General features: G+C 32.6%; 2 protein-coding genes across 14 annotated transcripts; both read left to right on the top strand.

Moving 5' to 3' along the window:
• Positions 1–2,302: 2,302 nt before the first annotated feature.
• Positions 2,303–13,901, top strand: LOC110411298 (Pentatricopeptide repeat (PPR-like) superfamily protein). Of its 13 annotated transcripts, none has more exons than XM_021421388.2 (6): positions 2,303–3,340; positions 5,333–6,269; positions 7,857–8,051; positions 8,162–8,385; positions 13,328–13,589; positions 13,728–13,901. In XM_021421388.2, exons 1-3 carry the CDS (start codon positions 2,394–2,396, stop codon positions 7,917–7,919), a joined length of 1,947 nt encoding a protein of 648 aa, XP_021277063.1. In that variant the 5' UTR covers positions 2,303–2,393; the 3' UTR covers positions 7,920–8,051; positions 8,162–8,385; positions 13,328–13,589; positions 13,728–13,901. The 13 variants fall into 13 exon arrangements, with proteins under 13 accessions (XP_021277063.1, XP_021277061.1, XP_021277062.1 ...); XM_021421386.2 differs by having other exon boundaries at positions 13,328–13,615; XM_021421387.2 differs by lacking the exons at positions 13,328–13,589; positions 13,728–13,901 and adding an exon at positions 10,269–10,469.
• An 869-nt stretch (positions 13,902–14,770) lies between these two features.
• LOC110411083 (Alpha-L RNA-binding motif/Ribosomal protein S4 family protein) lies at positions 14,771–16,702 on the top strand. Its single transcript, XM_021421098.2, has 4 exons — positions 14,771–15,020; positions 15,135–15,242; positions 15,847–15,921; positions 16,119–16,702. The coding sequence occupies exons 1-4, from the start codon at positions 14,887–14,889 to the stop codon at positions 16,348–16,350; spliced, it is 549 nt and encodes a 182-aa protein (XP_021276773.1). The 5' UTR covers positions 14,771–14,886; the 3' UTR covers positions 16,351–16,702.
• The last annotated feature ends 6,113 nt before the right edge of the window (positions 16,703–22,815 follow it).

Raw genomic sequence — 22,815 nt, 5'->3', positions numbered from 1 at the left:
AACACTTCTCATGTGTTAGTTGTGTAAATATTCTTTAGACTTGAGATACCAGGTTGTCTTATATGTAGAGTGTTATGCTTTGATTTCATCTCTACAGGTGCCTAACTAAGGATGTCAAAATAAGATGCTTTTAGGTATAGTATGAAGCATGTGAAGTCAAATGAGTGGTCAAGATAAAAATTATCACCTCAAGTGTTTTAGATGACATATCTTATCAGTAGTTGATTAACATTAGCTTATTAAAATCCTTAGCCAAGGTGAAATGGAGATTATGAAAAAGGTTTCATAACTCTCTATAAAGCTAATGCTATAACTGTAGAAACAAATATGGAGGTCAATAAGAGTAGACACTGTACCGATCTCTTATTGTCTTTAGGATATATGATGAGGGAATGAATTACACTAATAGACTATACACTAAAAAGTTGTCCAAAAACCCTTTGACTCTCCTAACAATTAGGTGACAATGATGCATTACTATATACCAATCTTATTCTATGAAATTGATTATAAATTAATTGATTAAAATTTATATTAATTAATTAAGTCATTAATCAATTTCATTGCCAACATGTTAGAAACCTAATGGGCCACACACAATGATTGCATTTGAATTAAATTGAGAGAGTGATGATTTAAGTTAGACTTAAATCACATGCTAGGTAATTAACTTCTATAAACTTAATTAAAAGAGTTTAATTAAGTATTAGGCATAATTATAAATAGTTATAATTATAAGGCCTTGATTGCAAAATATAAACGAAATTAATTTTAATTTTAATTTTCAAGGACTTAATTAAAATAATTTAATTAAGTAATGAGCCCAATATTATAATGTGTTATAATATTGAGGCTTAATTGCAAAATTGAAATTAATTCAACCTAGCTATATAAGTCACTTTTTAACTATTTTTCTTATGAGAGTTTTTCATAATTGAAGAACACCTAATTTTTGTCAGAAAAAGGAAAAGAGTTTTCTCTCATTGTCACCACTCCCTTTGTGTAAAAGAGAAAATTGCTTCATAAGCAATTTTCAAGAGAGGTTCGGCTAAGATTGTGAAAAAGAAGAAAAGGACAATTGTTGTCATCTTTGCTAATACAAAGTAGAGTTAAAAACTCTCTCTTTTGTTGAAGGTTCAGGTGCAATCATGTGTACTATTATTAGAGACCAAGCACTTGATTGGCTCAGCCTTTTGCTCTTTGCGGTGTTTGTAGGATTGCTTCGGGAAGTGCCATTGTGATTACGAAATTACTTGACAAGGTAACTTTCTAAATAATAATTTATTTTGTACTTTTATGTGTTAAATATCATCAAGGTGATCCATGAGTGGAGGTGTGTTTTGGTTGTTTAATCTTTCCGTTGCGTTTATTAAGCATGTTGTCCATAGCCAAACCCATCAATGACGATGGTACCTAATGGAGAGTGGACAGAGTTGATTAAGTTCAGAGAGTTGAGAGAGTTGAGTGAGCTCAAATAGTTGACCATTATTTTCTCTGTGGTGGGAAGAAGATATCAGGAGATTAATTTATTAAGATGTGTTTAAGGGTATTTTGATCTATTCATGCTTGTTTTTGGATAAAAATAGATAACTTTATATGAATGGATATTTTTAAAATTACTTTATGAGGAGGGTTATTTCTCACAATTTTCTCTAAAGAAAACGTAACTGGTTATGCAAGTGATATGTAATTATTATGGTTATTGAATTTTGAATGAGAAATACCATCATCACTATGATGCAATTGATGGGCAATAGATAAAAATTAACTCTACATATATGTAGTCCAAATTTTTTTATTCTTTTAAATAGTAAAATAAATAATAAAAATGTTATAAATAAAAAATATTTCATAAATTAAAAAATAATTAATACTTTTTTTGGAATAAATTTTTTAATATATGATATAAAATAAATTAATAAATGACTTAATTATCTTGGTTTTTTATCTTTATATATAACCTAATACTTTTCGTAAAAACTTTACATTTTTATGATATGAAGAATTTAAATTGAAGGTATGCTATGAGTTGACCAAAATATGATGTTAAATAATTTAATTAAAGTTGATAAAGCCTTGAATGATGCATTTGAATTCGATTTAATTTTTAAAATCAATCACTTGAGATTGAAAGTATTTGAATTCAAATAACTCAAACGTCAAAAGAACTCAAATATTTGAATGCCAAACTTAAATGATGTGAATTTAAAATAATTTGAATACAAAATGACCAAACTCAAAACATGTGGGAATCTAAAATCCACTCTCCCACGTAAATTTAAAACCAAAAGAACCAAACCCAGAAAAATTCGACCCAAATTCAAAGCAACCCGACCCGGTTCCATTGCCATCTCCCAGCACAACGGTTATGTCATTGGCTGTTCAAGGTTGAAATGCGAGCGGGTGCGGTGACTACCCGTAGCCGCCATACAATGCTCCAAACAAAAGCCTCCACAAACCTGGTTTCCCGCCCAATCATCATTCTTTCGAAAACCCAACTCAACAAGTTTCGACAACAATCTTTTACAGAAAAGCTCTTATCCCTTTTAAAAAAATGCACATCCATCGGACTCTTGCAACAAATCCACGCCCAAATGCTCATCAATTCCATCCAAAAACCGAACTTCCTTCTCTCCAAAATCATTGACCTCAACAACTTCGCCTACGCTTCCCTTCTCTTCTCCCAAATCCCGCAACCCAATGATTATGCTTTCAATGTCATGATCCGTGGCCTTACTGCCACATGGCAACACTATTCTGCAACTCTTCATTTTTATTATCAAATGAAATTTTTAGGCTTAAAACCGAATAAATTCACTTACCCTTTTTTGTTTATTGCCTGTGCCAATCTTTTAGAGCTAAGTCACGGGCAGGCAGCTCATTCTTCGGTGTTTAAACTGGGGTTGGACGTTGATTCTCACACTACTCACTCTTTGATTACATTGTATGCTCGTTGCGGTGAATTGGGTAGTGCTCGTAGGTTGTTTGATGAAATAACTGAGAGGGATTTGGTGTCGTGGAACTCAATGATTTCGGGATATTCTAAAATGGGGTATGCGAGTGAGGCGGTGGGGTTGTTTGGGAAGATGAGAGAGGAAGGATTTGTGCCTGATGAGATGACGTTAGTCAGCGTCCTTGGGGCGTGTGGGGATTTGGGGGATTTAAGTTTAGGGAGGTGGGTGGAGAGGTTTGCTATAGAGCATAAGATCAAACTGAATTCATTTATTGCGTCTGCTTTGATTGGTATGTATGGAAAGTGTGGGGATTTTGTATCGGCGAGGAGGGTCTTTGATGGAATGCAGGGGAAGGATGTGGTCACCTGGAATGCGATGATCACTGGGTAAGCAAGTCTTATTCTGTGCAGTTGTTTTGCTATCTAGTTACGTAAGTGTCAAACCATAAGAAGTTTTCTTGTGTGCTTGGACTAGTAAGGCCATAAGTTTGGGGATGGCACTTTAAAGACGGGTATAACAATAAGATGGTTGACATAACAAGACCCAATTTACTAATCATGTTAATAACATGATTTATTTATTAAACAAGTTATAGACATGACATGAAAAAGCTTGTTTAATTCAAACGGTGTGTGAAAATTTTAATACTAGTTGGCATGATAAGCCTGTTACATGATTTTATTTATTGAACAAGATATATGACATGACATGAAAGACCTTATTTAATTAAAATGGGGTATCAAAATTTTAAGCAATGATAATGAATAAATTGGTTTAAACAGGGGCTAACATTTTGATACAATTAATTAAATGGGTCAATGTAGAGCTTGTTTGGTCTAGCTTTTTTTAGCTTAAAAGCTATTATGAAGCTTTTATGAAAAATAATAGCTTTTAAAATTAATCTAAAGCTATTTGATAAACTGTTTGGCAAAATATATTATATAAATTCTAATTTTAGTTAAAATTATCATAAAGGGTATTTAAGTCACCTTCTATCACCTAATAAACCAAAACGGAGCAAATCTGTTTTGAGTTTATATACTTAAAATCAGAGAAATATATAAAGAAATAGAACAACTCTCAAACTTGTATAGTAGTAATAGTATTAGATTTTTTGATGAAGAAGAAAAAAAACCTTTAAATAGTACCTGCATAAAGCTTTGAATTTTGGGTCTTCTTTTCTCTTAATCTTTGTGAGAACAAAAAAACATCTTAAATTTTGTTATTCTATTGCTAGGTCTTCTGTTTTTTTAGTAGTCTTTATAGAGAGAGATAGAAGAAAGGGAGATCGTGATTTTGTGTTGGAGAAGGGTGATTTGCAAAAAGAGGGAGAGGAGAGGGAGATTGATTGAGAGAGGTGTATTTTTAAAAGAAGATAAGAGAAAACTCATTTCTGGAGCTTTTCTTTAAACTCTTGTTTTTAAAATTTTGTTCTTTGAAGTAAAATTGTTTTTTTATTTAAGAGCTTCTCAAAATTCTGTTTAGCCTGGCTTTTGCTTTTAAGAGGTAGATAAATTGAAAAAAAGCCAAGCCAAACAGGCACGTAATCCATTTTGGATTAAGTGGCTCAACTCAAATTAGGCAAAATGTTTTGATTGGTTTACATGATTATCTAAACCTCAAATGTGCCTCACTATGTGTCATGTTATTAGGTTGAGTCATAGATTACCAACAATAGTCAAAAGTGAAAAATACAAGTCAAGCAAAGAGATTTTGCCCATAATACTTTATAAATTCAATTGTGAGGAGATCCATTGTATTGATTGGAATATGCTACCGCCTACAAGATTTTTCTGTTTAACCTTGTGCTTTGTAATTTTTCGTGCAAGAAAATTAAATTTGTTGCACTCGCTTTTCTTGGTAATTATTCATTCTATAGAATTTAATCTGGTGCACTGATTGTTTTTATCCATAAGTAGAAATGAAGCCTATAACAATGCTGTCTCTTTTCCCTCCTGATATTTAACTTTTTTTTTTCTTTTTTTAAGATAACTTAGGATGATAAAGGAGAACATATGGAATTGAAAAATAATCAAAATCAGTTTACATCTGTATCAAAATTTGGATATTATTCTGAGGACTATCTCAAAAGTGATTGATTAGTTAGCTTATTTGCTGAACTTGGATCCTTTTCTGACAGTTCTTATGCGAAAATGATGGAAATTGATCCAACCAAGTTCTAGTATGATGTTTGAGTCTTGTGTCATCTTATTCAAGTCCAAAGCTTTCCTTTATGGTGTATCTAATGTGCACTAGAAATGCATTTTTTTTCACTAGCGATAAATTCTTTAAATAATTTAAGTTTTATCATTCTTATGTCAAATGAATGTCTTTTGTTGAGTTCTATGATAAGTGGTTGTGTTGTCAATACGTAATAGGTATGCACAAAATGGAATGTCAGATGAAGCAATAAAGCTGTTTCATGGCATGAAGGATGCTAGAGTTATCCCGGACAAAATTACATTGGTTGGAGTTCTGTCCGCATGTGCCTCAATTGGGGCCCTAGACTTGGGGAAAAGGATTGACACATATGCATCACAAAGAGGCTTACAACACAATATCTTTGTTTCTACTGCTTTGGTTGATATGTATGCTAAGTGTGGAAGCTTGGACGATGCACAAAGAGTATTTGAAAACATGCCTGTAAAAAATGAGGTTTCATGGAATGCAATGATTTCTGCTCTTGCTTTCCATGGGCGACCTCAGGATGCTTTATCACTATTTGAGCGCATGTCAAAAGAGGGTAGGGATGCCTGCCCAAATGATGTTACATTTGTAGGAGTACTTTCAGCATGTGTGCATGCAGGACTGGTTGATGAAGGCTGGCAATATTTTGAATTGATGAACTCTTCATATGGGTTAACACCAAAAATTGAGCATTACTCTTGCATGGTTGATCTCTTGGCACGTGCTGGTCAACTGTATGACGCTTGGGATTTCATTCAGAAGATGCCTGAAAAACCAGATGAAATTGTACTGGGGGCACTACTCGGTGCCTGTCAGAAGCGCAAAAATCTTGATGTTGGTGAGAGGGTGATGCAACTTCTGCTGCAAATGGAGCCTTCAAATTCTGGAAACTATGTTATCTCATCAAAGATATATGCAAATTCAAGAAGGTGGGATGACTCAGCAAAAATGAGGGTGTTGATGAGGCAGAGGGGTGTCAATAAGACTCCTGGTTGTAGCTGGATTGAAATTGAAGCTCAACTTCATGAATTTCTTGCTGGGGATGACTTGCAGTATCATTCAATCAAGATTCATCAAGTCTTTGACTTGCTGAATGCAGAGATGAAGAGGGAAGGTTACATTCCAAAGGTTGATTGTCTATAGAGATAAAAAAAAAGTTCAGAACATGCTTTCCTCTTAGTCTTTTCAATAATGAAGAAACATACTCAGAATTTCTTTGTTGTCAGGTTTGTTAGTTTGGGCTACTTATTTCCAATCTTTTATTTTAACCTCACAAGTTGGTTATGTTTGCAAAGTTTTCATGGACGGCTTATCATCACAAAAGCATCTGCTGCGAAGAAATGCTGTTTTGAAGAAGCATGTCAATAGGTTAATTGTTTCAGTATTAAGATAGTCAAATATCTAAAAGTACAGGTTTCTTTAATTTAACTCTAGTAACCTTTACTCTCTCCTTAAAATGTCGTCCTCCTGGTTCTGGCTTTTAGCCACTTCTAGCCTGTCATCTTCTCACTTACAGAGTTATAGTTTATTGTGCTCTCTTATGGTTGATATATTATTATTTATCTTATTTATGTCCAATCTAAATTATTCAGTTAAAACAATAAAGGTAGGGGAAGATCATGTCATCTGGAGTTATGGTTCTATTAATCGTCAACATAGATAGTTGTTTGTGGTCAAGGACAGCCCAATGGTAGCCACACTTTATCTCTAACAAGTAGGTATTAAGTTCAAATCTCTGTCCAACTTAGGTATTACATGCATACAAACATACACAGAGAGATACATATTTATCTATATTTGTATTGTTTTAGTAATTGGTGCATGCTATATTTAAATTGTTTTAGTAACTGGTACTAAGTACTACAAATTATGGAATTGAAATTCTGTTTATTTGTGCATTGTGCAAACTGGAGCATGTGTAGCCATTTTCCTTCTCTTCATGACTGAAAGAATCTTCTTTGAATAGTCATCACCTCTTTCTTAAAGATATTTTTTATCTATGGGCCAATGAAGTATCTTTAGGACTTATTTAAGTTCTATTTTAGCTGCATATTAATTAGATGCAGAACTTCGTTGATTTTCTATCAATTCATGATTGTTATTCAACTTACTGCTGTACATTATTCTTCTCTTGAAAAATGTAGAGAAGAAAAAAAGAGCTTTTTAAATTAGATACTTCTTCAAAATTACGTGCTGTAGTTTACTTATATTTTAGCCTTTCAAGTTTTGATAGCTTTCAAACTGGTTAGACATTTTTTTCTTTATTTGTTTCACACTGATTGAGTTACTGCTTGTTTTGATAAACCAAGATTCCAATCATGTCTTTATCAATTACTTAAAATAATTTGGACATGGACTGTAACAATCCCTCTTGTCACTCGCTTGAGCTGAGCATGCTTCTGATATATGCAAACAAACCAAGTTAAAACCTGACTTGTTTGTGGCTCCAAAAAACTATGTGCTTGGTTTGGTGTAAGCTAGATAAGTGTAAATGAATTATGGATAAGGTTTTGTCATTTATCCTCTCTTGTTCATTACAAGCATATCTACTTGTCCAACAGACAGTTCTAGTTCTAGTGGACCATTAACTTGTATGTTCGTAAGCAGTACCTGTTTGCAAGGTCTGTGTTAGATGCACTGCATGACTGTTATGTCTGCTGCTAGTAATTTTTTTTTTTTTGTTTTAATTTTCTCTTTTACTCTGCTTGTTAACAGGTTGGTTCTCATTGGTTAACACTATCTCCTAATGTGTTTCATCAGGAATTGCCCATTTTTTAAGAGCTAAGACTAATGAGAATAGAAGACATGCCATATTTGATACATGTAAAAGAAATGGCTGACTATGTGGATTCAAGCTTAAGCTCAGAAGTGGAACTGCTATTTGTGGATCTAGAACAAGATACTCCATAGGTTTCTCCCTACTGCACCCCTGTAGTTTATTTGATTTTTTATATTGTTTCTAAAAATGCATCTTTTACCTTCTGAGAAGATATTTGAACTTTTGTTTCTGATGAGAACAGTTGAAGACAAAAATTCACCAGGAGTGCAGCTTATATTATTTCAGAAGTTTTTCTCATGATTTTTCTTCTTCAAGGAATGGGAAATTATCTCCTGCCAGTTGAGAAGACAAACACATGGCAAATATCAATTCCTCTAGTGAGCTGATAAATTCTTTGTTCTTCACACTTATTGATGTCAGTAGCTGCATACCTGGCACAAAGATCACCGTACCAACTTTAAATGGGTAATTTTTCAATCATTCTTTCTGTCACTTGTCTTTCTCCTAGGATATGATTGCAATATGCTTATCACGCTGCAGTTGTTTTATTCAATTTTACTTACTAGGATGTTGAGGTGAATTTGAAATATCTCTGAGAGTTTATGATGTTGACCATTTAGGAAAGTGCATTTTGGGGTTGGATACATTATATTTACTTCTTACCTCTGTTACTGGGAGCGATTTTTGTTCATATCTGATCCAATCAACGTGTTTCCTTACTGGAACTGTTGGCTGGAGGCTGCCAAGTTTGAGACCTCCTGTTGAGAAAAAATACTGATGGATTTACATTTGTCTTTCTATGTGTACTTAGAATTCTGGATAAGTAATATATTGTCTATATTAATATTGTACAAGCACTTAACCTATATTGTCTATTTATTAATTAAATGGTTTTTAAAATGTAAAACTTCTAGGAAGTTGAATTTTGTTCTGTTTTATAGCGGTGTCTGAATATGGACATCCTCTAATTCATGCACTTTTTTGGCTGCACTGCATGCATTCTCACAAAGTATTATTCTAAAGGAAGGGAGAGAAACTGGTCTTGAACAAGTTATTTTGAAACAAAACACTCAAGAAATAATCTGAAATTCTCAATCAAATTCACCAAACCGGAAATGTCAATAACAATTCTCAAGATAAAAATCTAAAAATATTTAAAGCATAAGGCTCAAAATTAAGCATTCCAATAATTCATCATCTGAAAAATACTAGAAACTGAAATAAAGCAGGTACATATAGCCTATGTCACATGGATTCATCACTTTACCCTAAGTTCCTTAGGTAAAAATGTCTGATACTTCTCGGACACTTTAAATTTATATGGGTATGATGCTTGGAACCTTTAAGGTAGGGCAAAAAATTGCCAAAAACATGACATACCTGTGTTCGAAACACTGAGTCCTTGTAACATAACTTATAGCTAAATTGCAAACTCTACTATAAACTTAGACCAATATAACTCTATTGTCCTGAAACTTGAAATAATTAGAATACAAATAATACTATAAAATAACTCAAAAAATCTAAATCCTAAATATATGCAACAATTACAAGCAAAGCCAAAAAATATCACAAAGTAGCAAAAGAAAATCTTACATTATATACAGCCTCAGCATCTTTCCATCTTGCATCAGACTCCCAGTGGGCACTTGCTGCTGAGGCTCAAGCTTTGTCTCAAACAATTCATTGTTGTGTTCTCTAATAGTTTGTTACACTATCAGAACATCACAAATTCTGGGGCAGTTTGCTTTGTTCCTAAGTTCCTACTGAGCTTTGCTTATGTATTTCTGCTCAGAATATTGAAAGGCCAATACTGTAATACAGTAAAACCATGTTGATTTACAACAGGTGGTTTCTATATTTATGATACCATATGAATGTCTTCTCGCTAGAGTACTTGGATTTATATTCTGCTTCAGATGGCTTCTTGGTTATACGGTAGTCTGCTTGGTCAGCAAGGATCATGTTGGAGATGCTATAAAATAACCTTTCCACCAAATCCCTTCTTGTCTACAGAATTTTGGTTTGCCAGTTTTATTCATCCTGATTCTTGTCTTGAGATTTGTTTAGCTCCAATTATAAGAATGAAGGTCCATCTCGAATGGTATCCAGTGGGTACTAGTGCTAAGTATCTCCTAAATTTTTTGTTGTTTCTTCGTTAAATTTCCTGGAAATTTCATTTTCATCATGCTGAGTATGAAGGTTAATCTGGTCCCAGGAGTCCAAAAGTGTACAAAAGTCAAAAAGTGTGTATTCTATTAGTACAATGTTAAGGAATCCGGTTGGAGAATAGCTTCCACCCCTTATCTGCATGCATTTACTAAACTGTAGTTCTTTGTTGGTTCCAGGGTAACTAAACAAGTTCTGTTTCACACTGGTGGGGAAGAGAGGTCATTTGTGTTATCAGCTATACTGCTTATTTTTATTGCTAGTAATTGGGCAGGGGATTCTGTATCTGTGTGATGAATGATAGCATCAAGGAAAAGATGCACAAAATCATGATGATTATGAAATTCAAACAGCACAAATAATAGATTCTAACTTCAATTCGTTTACTGTCTGGGAAATAACTAGAGATGATGTCATTTGAGAGCGTAATGTTCTCATGTATTGCATATAATCTTTCATTGTGAAGCAGATTTTGAAAAATGCAAAGGAAAAATTACATGGAAAATCTTTATCAAGTTACAATACGTTCGCGGAATAAACAAAAAATGGAATAGAGTAGTTATTCTGTGAGAATAGAATAGTCATTTTATATGAATATGGTAGAATATCTATTCCGTAGTTTGGTATAAGGAATGGAATAGTGTATGAATTGCTATTATTACTTACTGTAGAGTTTGGTTAGTAAAAATAATTTTAAAATATAAAAAGAATAAATAATAAAATAACAAAAGTATCCTTTATTAGTATAACATTTATTTTCATAGAAACAAAAATTACCTTTGTTATAATTTAAATACATATTTATCCAAAAGAAAAAATTACTCATAATTAAAATTAAATCACATTTATCCCACGTGTCAAAAATACCCTTAATTATAATTTACTCACTTATTTTCACAAATAAATAAAATTATTCTTGATTATAATTTAATCACATAATTATCTCAATTGTCAATTGAATTTTGTGTAATGTTTATTTTTAGTTAATTCTTCACATATTATGGATCATTTTCATTGCATTTTATTAATGTATTGATTTTCATTTTCAATTTTAATTTTTATTGATAAGAAAAAAGTTATTTTAACTCTTTGAAAGTGGAGATGCATCATAAATTGGCTATTCATTGATTAGGTCATAAATACATGCTTGTCTTCTTTCAAACATTTAACTGGACGCCAAATAATTGTAAGGAAGAACAGATCCATTGCATAGTTTGGCTTCATAGTAATAACATGAAAAACTATAAACAATATTTCAGGTTTTTTGCTTGCAGTTTTTATATCATTTTAATCTCCCTCTCCCCTTGAACTTGATGCATACCCAAAGAAACTAGAAATTGTAAAATTGAAGACAATTATTCATGTACTATGTAACATCCTGTTCCTCGGCATGCTAGAATGATTGAAGTTGCTCACTAGACTTATGGGTGAAAATAGGTTCCAAATTAAGAATATCAAATATTTAAATTATGTGCTAAATAGAAAATGAAGAAGAAAGGCTTAAGATAGATAAAAGAATAAAGATGGAATGGAAGGAGGATGAAATAGCAAAATAAAAGGAAGGTAATGAAACAATGGAGGATTACATTTTATTAATGCTTGGGTAAAGTGAGTAAGTGAAGGATTGAATCGAAAAGAATTGAATAATAATAATAATAATAAAAGTTTGAAGATCAAATTGAAGATAAAAAAAATTTTAATTAGACAAAAAACTTGTTGGAGGATTAAATTGTAAATAATAAAAGATTTGAGGAATAAATTGCAAAGAAAATAAAATTTGGAGGCTAAATTAAAAAAAAAGTAAGTAAAACTCGGAGGACTAATGAGCAATTAATCCAACATGTTTTATTTATTTTTCTTTTTGTTACTAAGACCACATTACTTTTGCAGAACATACATGCAATTTTCTTTTCTTTTCTTAATTAACAACGCCAAGTCTTATTGGTAGCAAATGCAGGAAATCCTTATCTATTGGCTGTCTATTGCATGCAAATCTTATCTTATTACATAGGTATTAATGGTAAGGATGAGGAAACTGGATTGAAAGGCCTTTAATTTTATTCTCTCTTCTCTTGTCAAAACCGAGCCTACCTTGAAATCTAGAAATTAGAACACTACAAGCATTCAAAGTTTCAAGTCTCTCATACCAATGTTGAAAGATCGGTTGAAGCTGAAAATGGAAAATAGGGAAGAAAAGGCTCTGGCAAGAATAAAATAAAGGAGAAAGAGAGATCAGTTGAAAAGTGAAATGCAGAAAAATGAAGAAGGCTCGGCTGGAAAAAAAAAAAGAGAGAGAGAATAGCTTGATTTGTGATGGTGAATTTTTTCATGTGCGTTGTTGTGCTCATATATTAAATCTTATTGTTTAAGAGGGCTTGAAAGTAGTGAATGAAGCATTGTTTAAAATTAGGGAGAGTGTGAAATATGTAAAGGCATCGGATGGGAGGATGAAAAAGTTTCAAGAATGTGTTCAACACGTTAGTATTGATGCAAGTGTTGGGTTACGTTTAGACGTGTCAACTAGATGAAATTCAACATATTTGATGCTTGAAAGTGCAATCAAATATCAAAAAGTTTTTGCTAGCCTCTAATTTGTTGATAGAATTTATAAATATAATCCATCTGATGAGGAATGAGGGAGAGCAATGATAATTTGTGAATTCTTAGAGCTTTTTTATGAGATTACAAACTTGATATCTGATTCATCTTATCCAATTTCCAACTTGTATTTCATGCAAGTTTAGAAAATTGAATCGATTTTAAATGAGAATTTGCATAATGAAGATGAGGTTATCAAAGATATGTCTTAAAGGATGAAAATAAAATTTGACAAATATTAGAAAGATTATAGTGTAGTGCTTGCATTTGGAGCTATTCTTGACCTAAGGATGAAGCTTGATTTCTTAAAATTTTGTTATTCTAAGATTGAAGCTTTTACTTGTCATGAAAAGTTAGAAAATGTGAAAACAAAGTTGTACGAGCTTTTTGAACAATATGTAAGCAACACTTGTGCATCAAGTACATCATCTCACTTAATGAGTAATTTGCCTAAGCAAGTCGAAAGGAGAACTAAACCCAAGGGATCAAAGATCTTTAGTGTAAGTTTTGTATCTTTCCTTGATCTTATTACATGAGAATTTATGTTACTTTATTTATGTTTTGATAATTTTTTTTTGTCTATGTATTTAAAAATTGTAGGAGTTCAAAATATTTCAAAATGAAACAATTTCTATTGCAGGAAAGTCCGAGTTGGATGTTTATTTAAATGAGGCAAAGCTTGATTATGAAGTGTTTGAAGACTTGGATGTGCTTAATTATTGGAGAGACAATGCTAAGCGCTTTCTTGATCTTTTTGTTATGGCACGAGATGTATTGAGCATTTCGATTACTACAGTAACATCAGAGTCTGCTTTTAGTATCGGTGGTCATGTTCTCACCAAGTTTAGAAGTTCCCTCTGTCATGAAAATGTTCAAATGCTTGTCTACACGAAAAATTGGTTGTATGGCTTTTCTTTAGTTGCCGATGGTATTGTTTATTTTATATATTTTAATATCTTTAATCTTTTCTTGTTAAATTAATAATTTTAGTTAAAATTCAAACTCATTATATCTTTTTCTTTTATGACAATAAATATTAGATGATAATGATGAGGACTTGGAGATATCATTGCTGTCCAAAGAAGACTCAAATGTTTTGATTGAGGATGAAGATTGAGAAAAACATTAATTAGTCTTGAAGTTTATGAATATTTGATTATGTATTTATGTAGTTATGTTGATGGGATTATAGTTTGTGTAATTGTGTTAAAGATTGAAAATTTGAAATTTTGTTTATGTTTGATGTAATGTATTTGCTTATTTATGTTTGATGTAATTTATTTATTTGTTATATGTTTTTATTATTTAATTTATGGATTAAATCATAGCATAGTTGTATTTATTTCACTAAAATAAATTTTTTTTAGAAAAATGAGCTAGTCCGGCCCAACTCATGGGCTAGCAAGGGGTGGGCTGGGTTGAAGATTTTATAACCCGTATAATATATGAGCTGGTCCGGCCTAACCCATATTTTTTCAACCCACAAGAGCTAGGGTCAAGCTGGGTCGGGGCGACCCATATTGACAAGTCTATATATATATATATATATATATCATGTATTTTTGTAATATAATATTTTTTTTCTTGTAACAAGATCTATGCCAATTCTTTACAAAATTCAGATGGATCTCATATAATTTATGATTAAAGATTGAATTATTGTGAAATTATAATTTATATAAATCTTTGTATCTGTGTGAATTATAAAATAATTCTTTTCTAGGCTTTTTTTTTTCAATTAGGTATTTTTGGTGTTTAAATACTTAGCTTCAATATAAAAAAATAAAATAAAATATAAATATAATCTTTGAAAATTAAGAGACAAATACAGTGATATATGTTAATAATAATTTTAATATATGTACAACATAGATAATATGACAAATTTAATCTAAATATACAGTAAAAATGTTGTTTCTTAAGTAAATGAATTAGTAATCAAGCTTTAATACTTGATTAAGGTGATTTTATAAGTCTTGTAAATACACATTTATTAATGGGCTAAATGGGCTTCAAAATTGGTCCCTAAAACAATTAGAAGCAACAGCTAAGACATGGGCTATTTGAGGCAACCTACCTTTAACAGCCCTAAACAACTGCTCCTTTTCATGTTCTCTTTGAAATCCAGCCACCAACGGCGGCAGAGGTAAGCATTCTTCCCTCCCTCTCTCTTCCCTTTTTTCCTCTTTGTAAACAAGGATGAGGCAGCTAAAGTTTCATGAGAAGAAGCTGTTGAAGAAAGTAAATTTTTTGGAATGGAAAAGAGAAGGTGGCCACCGAGAGAATCTCGTTATGCACCGTTATCATGTCACTGGTCGTGACGATTACAAGAAGTGAGTAATTTTCCAACTTCCTTCTCTTTATTCTTGAATCGGGGTTTGTTTTAGCTTTTGGGTATTATTTGGTCTTTCTTTTTCATTAATTGTGGTGGGTTAAATTGAAAACAGATATTCGAGTTTGTGCCGGATGGTGCAGAAGTTGGTCAACATATTGAAGCAGATGGACCCCAGAGACCCTTTTCGTATCGAGATGACTGATTTGCTCTTAGAGAAGCTGTGAGTTTCTTCGCTGATGATATTTCATTAAATCATGGTAGTTCAGGTTTAAGCTAGTAGTGGGTAGTTTTGCTGTGTCGCTCGGGTTTTCTTTTTCTTTTTTCAAGTAATTTGTTTTAGGTAACAAAGGAAAGCTTCCCACTGCCATTTGAGAGGAATTATATTGTAGATGTTCTCAAAGAATATTTTATGTTCTTAGTAGAAACACATAAAAGAACATGCAGAATGGGCTTGTTTTAAGGTAGTGTTTGTCAATGTTTTTCATTTGCTGCATGCTTTTCTGATTGGACATATGGACCTATTAATGCCCTAAATCTATGATGCCTCTTCTTTTCTTTGGCCAAAAAATAAAAGGAAAATCTTTATTATGGTCACAATTCAGATCTTTGTGCACTGTTATCATTATTACCCGAAGACTGATACCATTCATTGATAGATATTACTGTTTGAGTTCCTTATTCATGTTTGTTGTGAGATCATTTGAGGGAAAGAGATCAAGAAGTGGGATTTCAAAATATTTGACTTGAGACTTTCTTCAAATGCATGAGTTTGCATATCTTAAACAAAAGACTAGAGTAATCCGTTGTTTCCCTATCACTGGCAGATACAATATGGGTGTAATCCCAACCAGGAAAAGCTTGGCTCTGTGTGATCGGTTATCAGTATCGTCCTTTTGTAGGTAAGTGAATGCTTCAACCATTGAATAATTATTGACCTGGACTGGAATGTTGCTCATAACGAATGCACATAACAGTTGAGAAAAACTATGCTGTTCAGTGGCTTTTGTTTGACCAGAAATTTTTCTGCTGCAAGAATTGTAGTTGAGGTTCTTCATCTTTCATCTAGTAACGCTTTGTGTTATTTTTTTGCTTACAGACGTAGGCTTTCAACTGTCTTGGTGCACCTAAAGTTTGCAGAGCACTTAAAAGAAGCAGTCACATATATTGAGCAGGGCCATATTCGAGTGGGTCCAGAGACAGTGACAGACCCAGCGTTCCTTGTAACAAGGAACATGGAAGACTTCATTACATGGGTAGACACATCTAAGATACGGAGGAAGGTGCTGGAATACAATGAGAAGTTAGATGATTATGATGCAATGAACTGAAATAATACACCTGAGTTTAGCCTATATAACTTATTTCACTTATTTTGTTGGCATTCTTCGCAAAGATGGACACTGATACAAGGTGTAGGGCAGAGTGATTGAATACTCGATGAAGTTGGATTCCATGGTGCCGTGAAGTGAGAGACTCTTGAGATCCTAATATGATATAGGTTTCTACTTTTCATTATGTTTTCTATATTCTCAGTTGTGACTCAGAAGGTGATTGAGGGTTTTGTTGTGTTATATGTTAATTCTGTAGTGGGGGGAAGGAGTTCTTCAATGTATTTGAAAATTTTCTCGGAACTTTGGTTTTATTCATATGATCTGATAGGGAGCAGTGTTTGTTGCACAAGGTGAGAGGGATTATTATTGTGCAACGTTTGAAATAGTTAGGGTTGGGAGAGGGCATGTGGCAACAAGAGGAAAGGAATGGGAAAGGTGAGAGGGTGCCAAGCGAGGTAAGGGTGCAAATCAATGGGGTTATGGGTTGGGGTTGGCATTGATCTCAACAGAGAATTTGGGGTTAGGATAGTTGTATCGTTTTGATGAATATTGGCGTTTGTTATCAAGTGCATTACACGTGAATATTTGTTTTTGTTTTAATTTTTAAATAATACTTATATATAAACACAAACCTTTCAAAAATATAAGGTTTGAGGTATGAATAATGGAAATTTGTAATATTAATTTATAAGTTATTTAATATTATTAAAATTAAAAAAATATTTCTTAAATGTAAGATATTCAATGTAATTAAAAAAAAGTCAAATTTTGTACCTATTTAATGGTGATAATGGGTTTTCTCCAAAAGACCTTGCCGTCGAACATTCTTGATGATAGTAAAAAAGCAAGATTGCGAGATCTCAGAATGACTACAATGTCTTTGGGAGTCACTAATAGACCATGATAATTTTTATTTTAAAGAGGCGTTGATGACCTAGAATGGAGATGATATTTTCTTAGACGATAATATGGAGTCTGAATATGAGGAATCAAATGATAATGACTGAACATGGGCAATCAAATGAAAGAGATGTTGATTATGACATGGACAGATCTGATGATTTCTTGATAGATATTGTGGATGGAATTCCATCAATTACGGTTTCAAATCAAAAGTAAGAAGAGCTAGTTAAATGTTGACAGAGATCGGTTATTAGTGCAAGGTTGCTAGGTCGTCTCATATCGTATAAATTTTTATGTGGAAGAACTGAAGCATTATGGCGACTGAAAGAGAAATGTACAATAGTGAATCTAGATGACGAGAATTTCTTGGTGAAGTTTTCAGAAGAAGGGAACTATCTTAGAGCTTTGCTTGAAGGGCCTTGGATGATTCAACGACAATTCCTAAAACGGTGAACTCTTGGACCTTTTCATTTTCCCATGAACAAATAAGCCTATCTGCATTGGCGACATGAGTTTGATTTCATGGAATGCCACTGCATCTCTATTATAAATCTATGTTGCGACAAATCTATTGATAATCCTAGTCTGGATCTAGTGAATATTGAAAAAGGCGAGCGCATCCCCAGAAAAGGAAAGTTAAGATGTTATAAGGTGAGGAAGGACAAGGGTTTAGGTGACACAAATGGTACTGATGACGAGGGAAGGGGTGAAATTCACATGTTGGACATTATCAAAAGGCCCACAACTGTTACAGCCGAACCCATGTAATCCATGTAAAGTGAACGGGTTATCCAACATCCAGTAAGATTCGATGGTTCAACGCAGTCCGCAGTAAGAGTTGTGGATGGAACCATATTGAAATCTCCCTTTCCAAACCATCCATGAAGAATTGATTCTTGAATACAATGATAGGATATATAAGGTGCACAGCAATTCGTGGGAAAGAAGAGAAACCTCCTGATAAACAAAGTGTTGTAAAAGTGAATCGCACAATTCTTAAAAAGAAAGCCAAGTTCAAACTTGCAGGTTGAATTGATCAATAGAGTATTTGTCTCATTTATTGGTTGATGAAGATTTGAGAGTTAAGAATACTCCTAGTATGGTGGAGACCGAATTAGAGACTACCTCGAAGAGTTATTAAGAAGCTGCGACCACTGTGATGGTGGATGGGAATCAAGACAATTTGTAAGTCATTTTCACTTTTTTCTTTTTTTGATCTTTTGTCTTTGCTAATGAAATTTCGATTAAATGTTTGGAATTGTTAGGGCACTAATGATGGTAGCCTTGTCAAAATATTGAAGGATTTTGGCCAACGGTAGGAGTTTTCTATGGTAGTTTTAGTCAAACCTCAGATTAATGGAGCTCAAGCAAACCGAGTAATTCGGAAGTTGGGTTTTAGTAGATCTCACTTTGCAGAAGCCATGGGATTTTCTGATGGAATTTGGAGCTTATGGAAAGAGGGTGTACAGATTTTTGTAATCTGAAACCACTATCAATGCCTGCATTTATTAGTTGATGACCTTTCTGGTTCAACTTGGTATCTATTGACGATTTATGGTCATCTAAATGCAATGGTTAGACACAGAATGTAAGGAGAACTGCCTAGTTTTGCAGATTCATTAAATGGGCTTTGGCTCTTATCTAGTGATTTTAATGATTTTTTGTCTTCTCGTGAGAAGGCATGTGAATCAATTCAAGGGAGTCAAACTTGTCCTCTTGTCCAAAAATTTATGAACAATTATAGATTATTGGATTTGGGGTTTCAAGGATCACGATTTACTTGAATTCATGGGTTGGTGTTTGAAAGATTGGATAGAGTAATTCCTAATGTTGTTTGGCAGCTAATGTTCCAAGATGTTGTTGTTCAACATTTACCAAGAATTGGGTCTGATCATAAACCCCTCTTAATTCGATTATGTGACAAAAGAACTTGGCATTGTAGTATTGGTTTTAGATTCCAGACAGCTATTATTGATTTTTCACGCAAATGCACGCATTATTTAACAAATAATATAGAAGAAAGTAGAATTCGTTCTCACGAAAAATTGAATTCATCCCTACTTACTAATTATTAAAATTATAACACTTTAAAGTTTATCTAAACAATTAAATTTAAAATTAAAACTAATAAACTGAAATGAAACTAATATAAAATTTATCAACAAATTTGTTTTATAAAACTTGGTTAACTACTAGATCTAAGATTATGATGTCTCTCATTATTTCATTTAACTATTGTCTTTCTCTTTTAACTTAGTTTAAGGGATTAAGTTGCTAACCTAGAGTCTTAATTTATTTACAAGTCTTTGTCAAGTTTTTTATAAAAATATCTCTTCCATTTAACTTACTACATGTCTATACAAATTAAATTGGAGAAAAGTTTATTAAGTTCTTGCTCTAATTTTGACAAGATATGGCTTATAGGTATATGTCTACCTTACATGCAAACCAAACCACTTACATAACTAAGTGTATTGGATCATAATAACTAAGTGTATTGGATCATACGCTATTCTATGTTAGGTTTACCTAAATCTCTTTCGTCAAAATTTAACTTAGGTTTCCAATTTAATCTAATGATGGCCAATCAACTAGAAGCATTAAGAACAGAATAGAATAAATAACTTTAAACTATCAAATATAAGCAAAAAAGAGATAAATAATTCAGACTATGTATTATATTTATTCGTAATCTTAGATAACTAAATTAGTTTCCCATCAAGTCATACATCATCATCAAATTAAGTTTAATCATCAAAACCAAACCAAAAAAATAAAAAAACAAAAAGATTAAAGAAACCTAAAAGTTGCAATCTTGATCTCAAAATTTTCTTGAATCCCTTGATTTCTTATTAGCTTTAATGAGACTTTTTAATGATGTTTTGTGGCTCGAATTTCAACTTAAAATCTTATGTTTCCTACCTCCAAAAGTTCTCCAAAAAGTTGATTTCATAGGACTTTAAAGTTGGGTTAAGTTATGTGAAGAAAAAAGTCAATTATAATTAGGATTTCCTTATTAGACTACTTGAGCTGGGGCCTACCTCGTCCAAGGCCACAACCTCGACCATTTAATTAGTAGAAATTATAATTGCTTTAGGACCGTTGTAATACTTTAACTTTGACAAGATTTTAGACTACCTTCTAAGCTGAATTGGGCGAAGTGGTAAACATGAAAGTTGTAACATTTTCTTTTAGCTTTCCAATGGTCCAAGAATTACCTTATTTGGAGTTCTTAGAGAGAGTTATGATTGAAATATCAAGACATATGCAATGAAAGTATACACTTCGAAATCACTCTCTTTCTTCCATTATAAGTCTTCCTTCAATAAACACCTACAAAATCACAAATAAATCAATAATAACCTATCTTAAGCACATTAACACCAATTTAAGTATAAAATTAACTAAGATTAGATTGACTCACTTGAATAATTAACTTAAAATAGTTAGATAAAACCTACTAATTTCTATGTATTAATTCAGGAACTAAGCTAAATTATTATCAAAATTAATATCAAATAACTCTATATCATAGAATTATCAGTAGCTTGATTAACACATGCCGACTTTAATAATTTTATGCAACAACCTTGGGAAGACTCTTTGGGTATTTAGGAAGCTTTATCAAGATTTTTAGGTAAAGTAAAACAATGTAATAAAGTTGTCTTTGAAAATATTTCTACAGGAAAAGAAGGTAATTGGCACAGCTTGGAGGTGTTGAAAAGTCATTTGAGGTCCGTCTATCTAGAAATATGAGGGAACTTGAATACAATCTACATCTAGAATATGAATTAATTCTGAATCAGGAAGTAATTTTTTGGATGTAGAAATCCAAGGTAGAGTGGTGGAAATGGGGAACCACAATACTCATTACTTTCATGTTAAAACAATGTGACGAAAAAATAAACTTAAAATCCTATGCCATCATTCTAATGAAAGAAATTGGTGTGATGATTAAGAGATGTTAAAAGTGTAAGCTATGAACTTTTTTAATAATTTATTCTTTTCAGAGGGGAACATTTTTCTTGTATTTCCTATTCGAAGGGCCTTTTCTCATCTTGATTAAACAGCAATTGGTAGTATGATTAGACCAGTTGAAGACAAAAAGATTCATGATGCTTTGTTTGTGATGAAGCCTTTTAAGGCCATAGGTGTGAATGGATTTCTAACTTTGTTCTTTCAATTCCAGTGGTGCATAGTAAGTAAGACTCTTATTAACTATGTACATAATGTTTTTGAGGGAGTAGATATGGGTAATGAGTTGTGCAGATTCGTTATCATGTTAATACCAAAACTAATCCCCCAAAGTTCATTTTTTAGTTTTGATCAATTAGTTTACTTCCTTTGGCTTTTAAAGTTCTAATGAAGATAATTACTAATCAATTAAAACCTTATATGAGTTATTTAGTGGTAGAGACGTAATCTAGTTTTATTCTTGGGAGGCATATTAGTAACAATATAATTATTACTTAAGAAGGGTTCCATTATTTCAAGAAAAAACAAGGGAAATTGGGATGGACGATGATTAAGATTGATCTTGAGAAGGCATATGACTGTCTTCGATGGGATTCATTCATGGCACCTTGATGAAAATACATATCCTTGAACCGGTGACTGATATTATTATTCACAATTGGAATTACTATAGTTCCCAAATTCTTTGGAATAGGACTATCTCAGATGGCTTTGTCCTTTCTAAAGGTGTGTGGCAAGGTGATCCATTGTCACCATATATCTTTGTCTTATGTACGGAACATTTGGTGCATGGTATTAGGGCGGTAATGTTGCAAGGATTATGGAAACCTATTAAACTGAGTAGAAGAAGACCCCCTCCCCCCCTCCTCACGCATTTATTCTTTACAGATGATTTAATTTTGTTTGTAGAAGCTTATTGTCTCAAATGGAGGTAATTAAAGGAATCTTAGATGACTTTTGTGCTTGTTTTAGAGGGAGAATTAGTATAAAAATAATCTTCCTTTTATTGTTAAGAATATTTCTGGATCATATCAAAAAGTTACTGCAAACTTAGGTTTTGCTTACTCAAAGGATCTTAGAAAGTATTTGGGGGTTCGTTTACTATATGGATGTAAAGGTGTTCATTTTTTTTGATATCTAGAAGAAAAAGGTCGTGGAGTCGTTTAAACTCTTGGAAGGCTTCTTCGTTATCTTTTGCAGGTATACTCACTTTAGTGAAGTTTGTTTTGTCCACCATAGCATATTATATAATGCAAACAATAACTATTCTAATGGATACCTGTAACAAAAGTTGAAGCTTCATATCAAAATTTTTAGTGGGGAAGGGACTTAAACAATCGAAATATGCACCTCATGAACTGGAAAAATCAGTTCAAATCTAAGGAAGAAGGTGAATTGGGTTTTCGTTGTCTGAGTACAATAAATGATGCTTTTTTATTGAAAATATGTTGGTATCTGGTGACTAAACCAGATGGCGTATGGGTGAAAATTTTGAGATAAAAATATAGTACGGGATTTACTTTAATTCTAAATAAGGTACATCAAGTGGGGGCCTTTCCATTTAGGTCTTTGTGAGCTAGTTTT

The sequence above is a fragment of the Theobroma umbraticum genome, unplaced genomic scaffold (genome assembly GCF_002168275.2).
Source record: "Theobroma umbraticum cultivar Fairchild unplaced genomic scaffold, ASM216827v3 scaffold_56.0, whole genome shotgun sequence".
Classification (NCBI taxonomy): Eukaryota; Viridiplantae; Streptophyta; class Magnoliopsida; order Malvales; family Malvaceae; genus Theobroma; species Theobroma umbraticum.
Note: the sequence above shows the minus strand (reverse complement) of the source record. Positions and strands in the feature narration are given on the sequence as shown.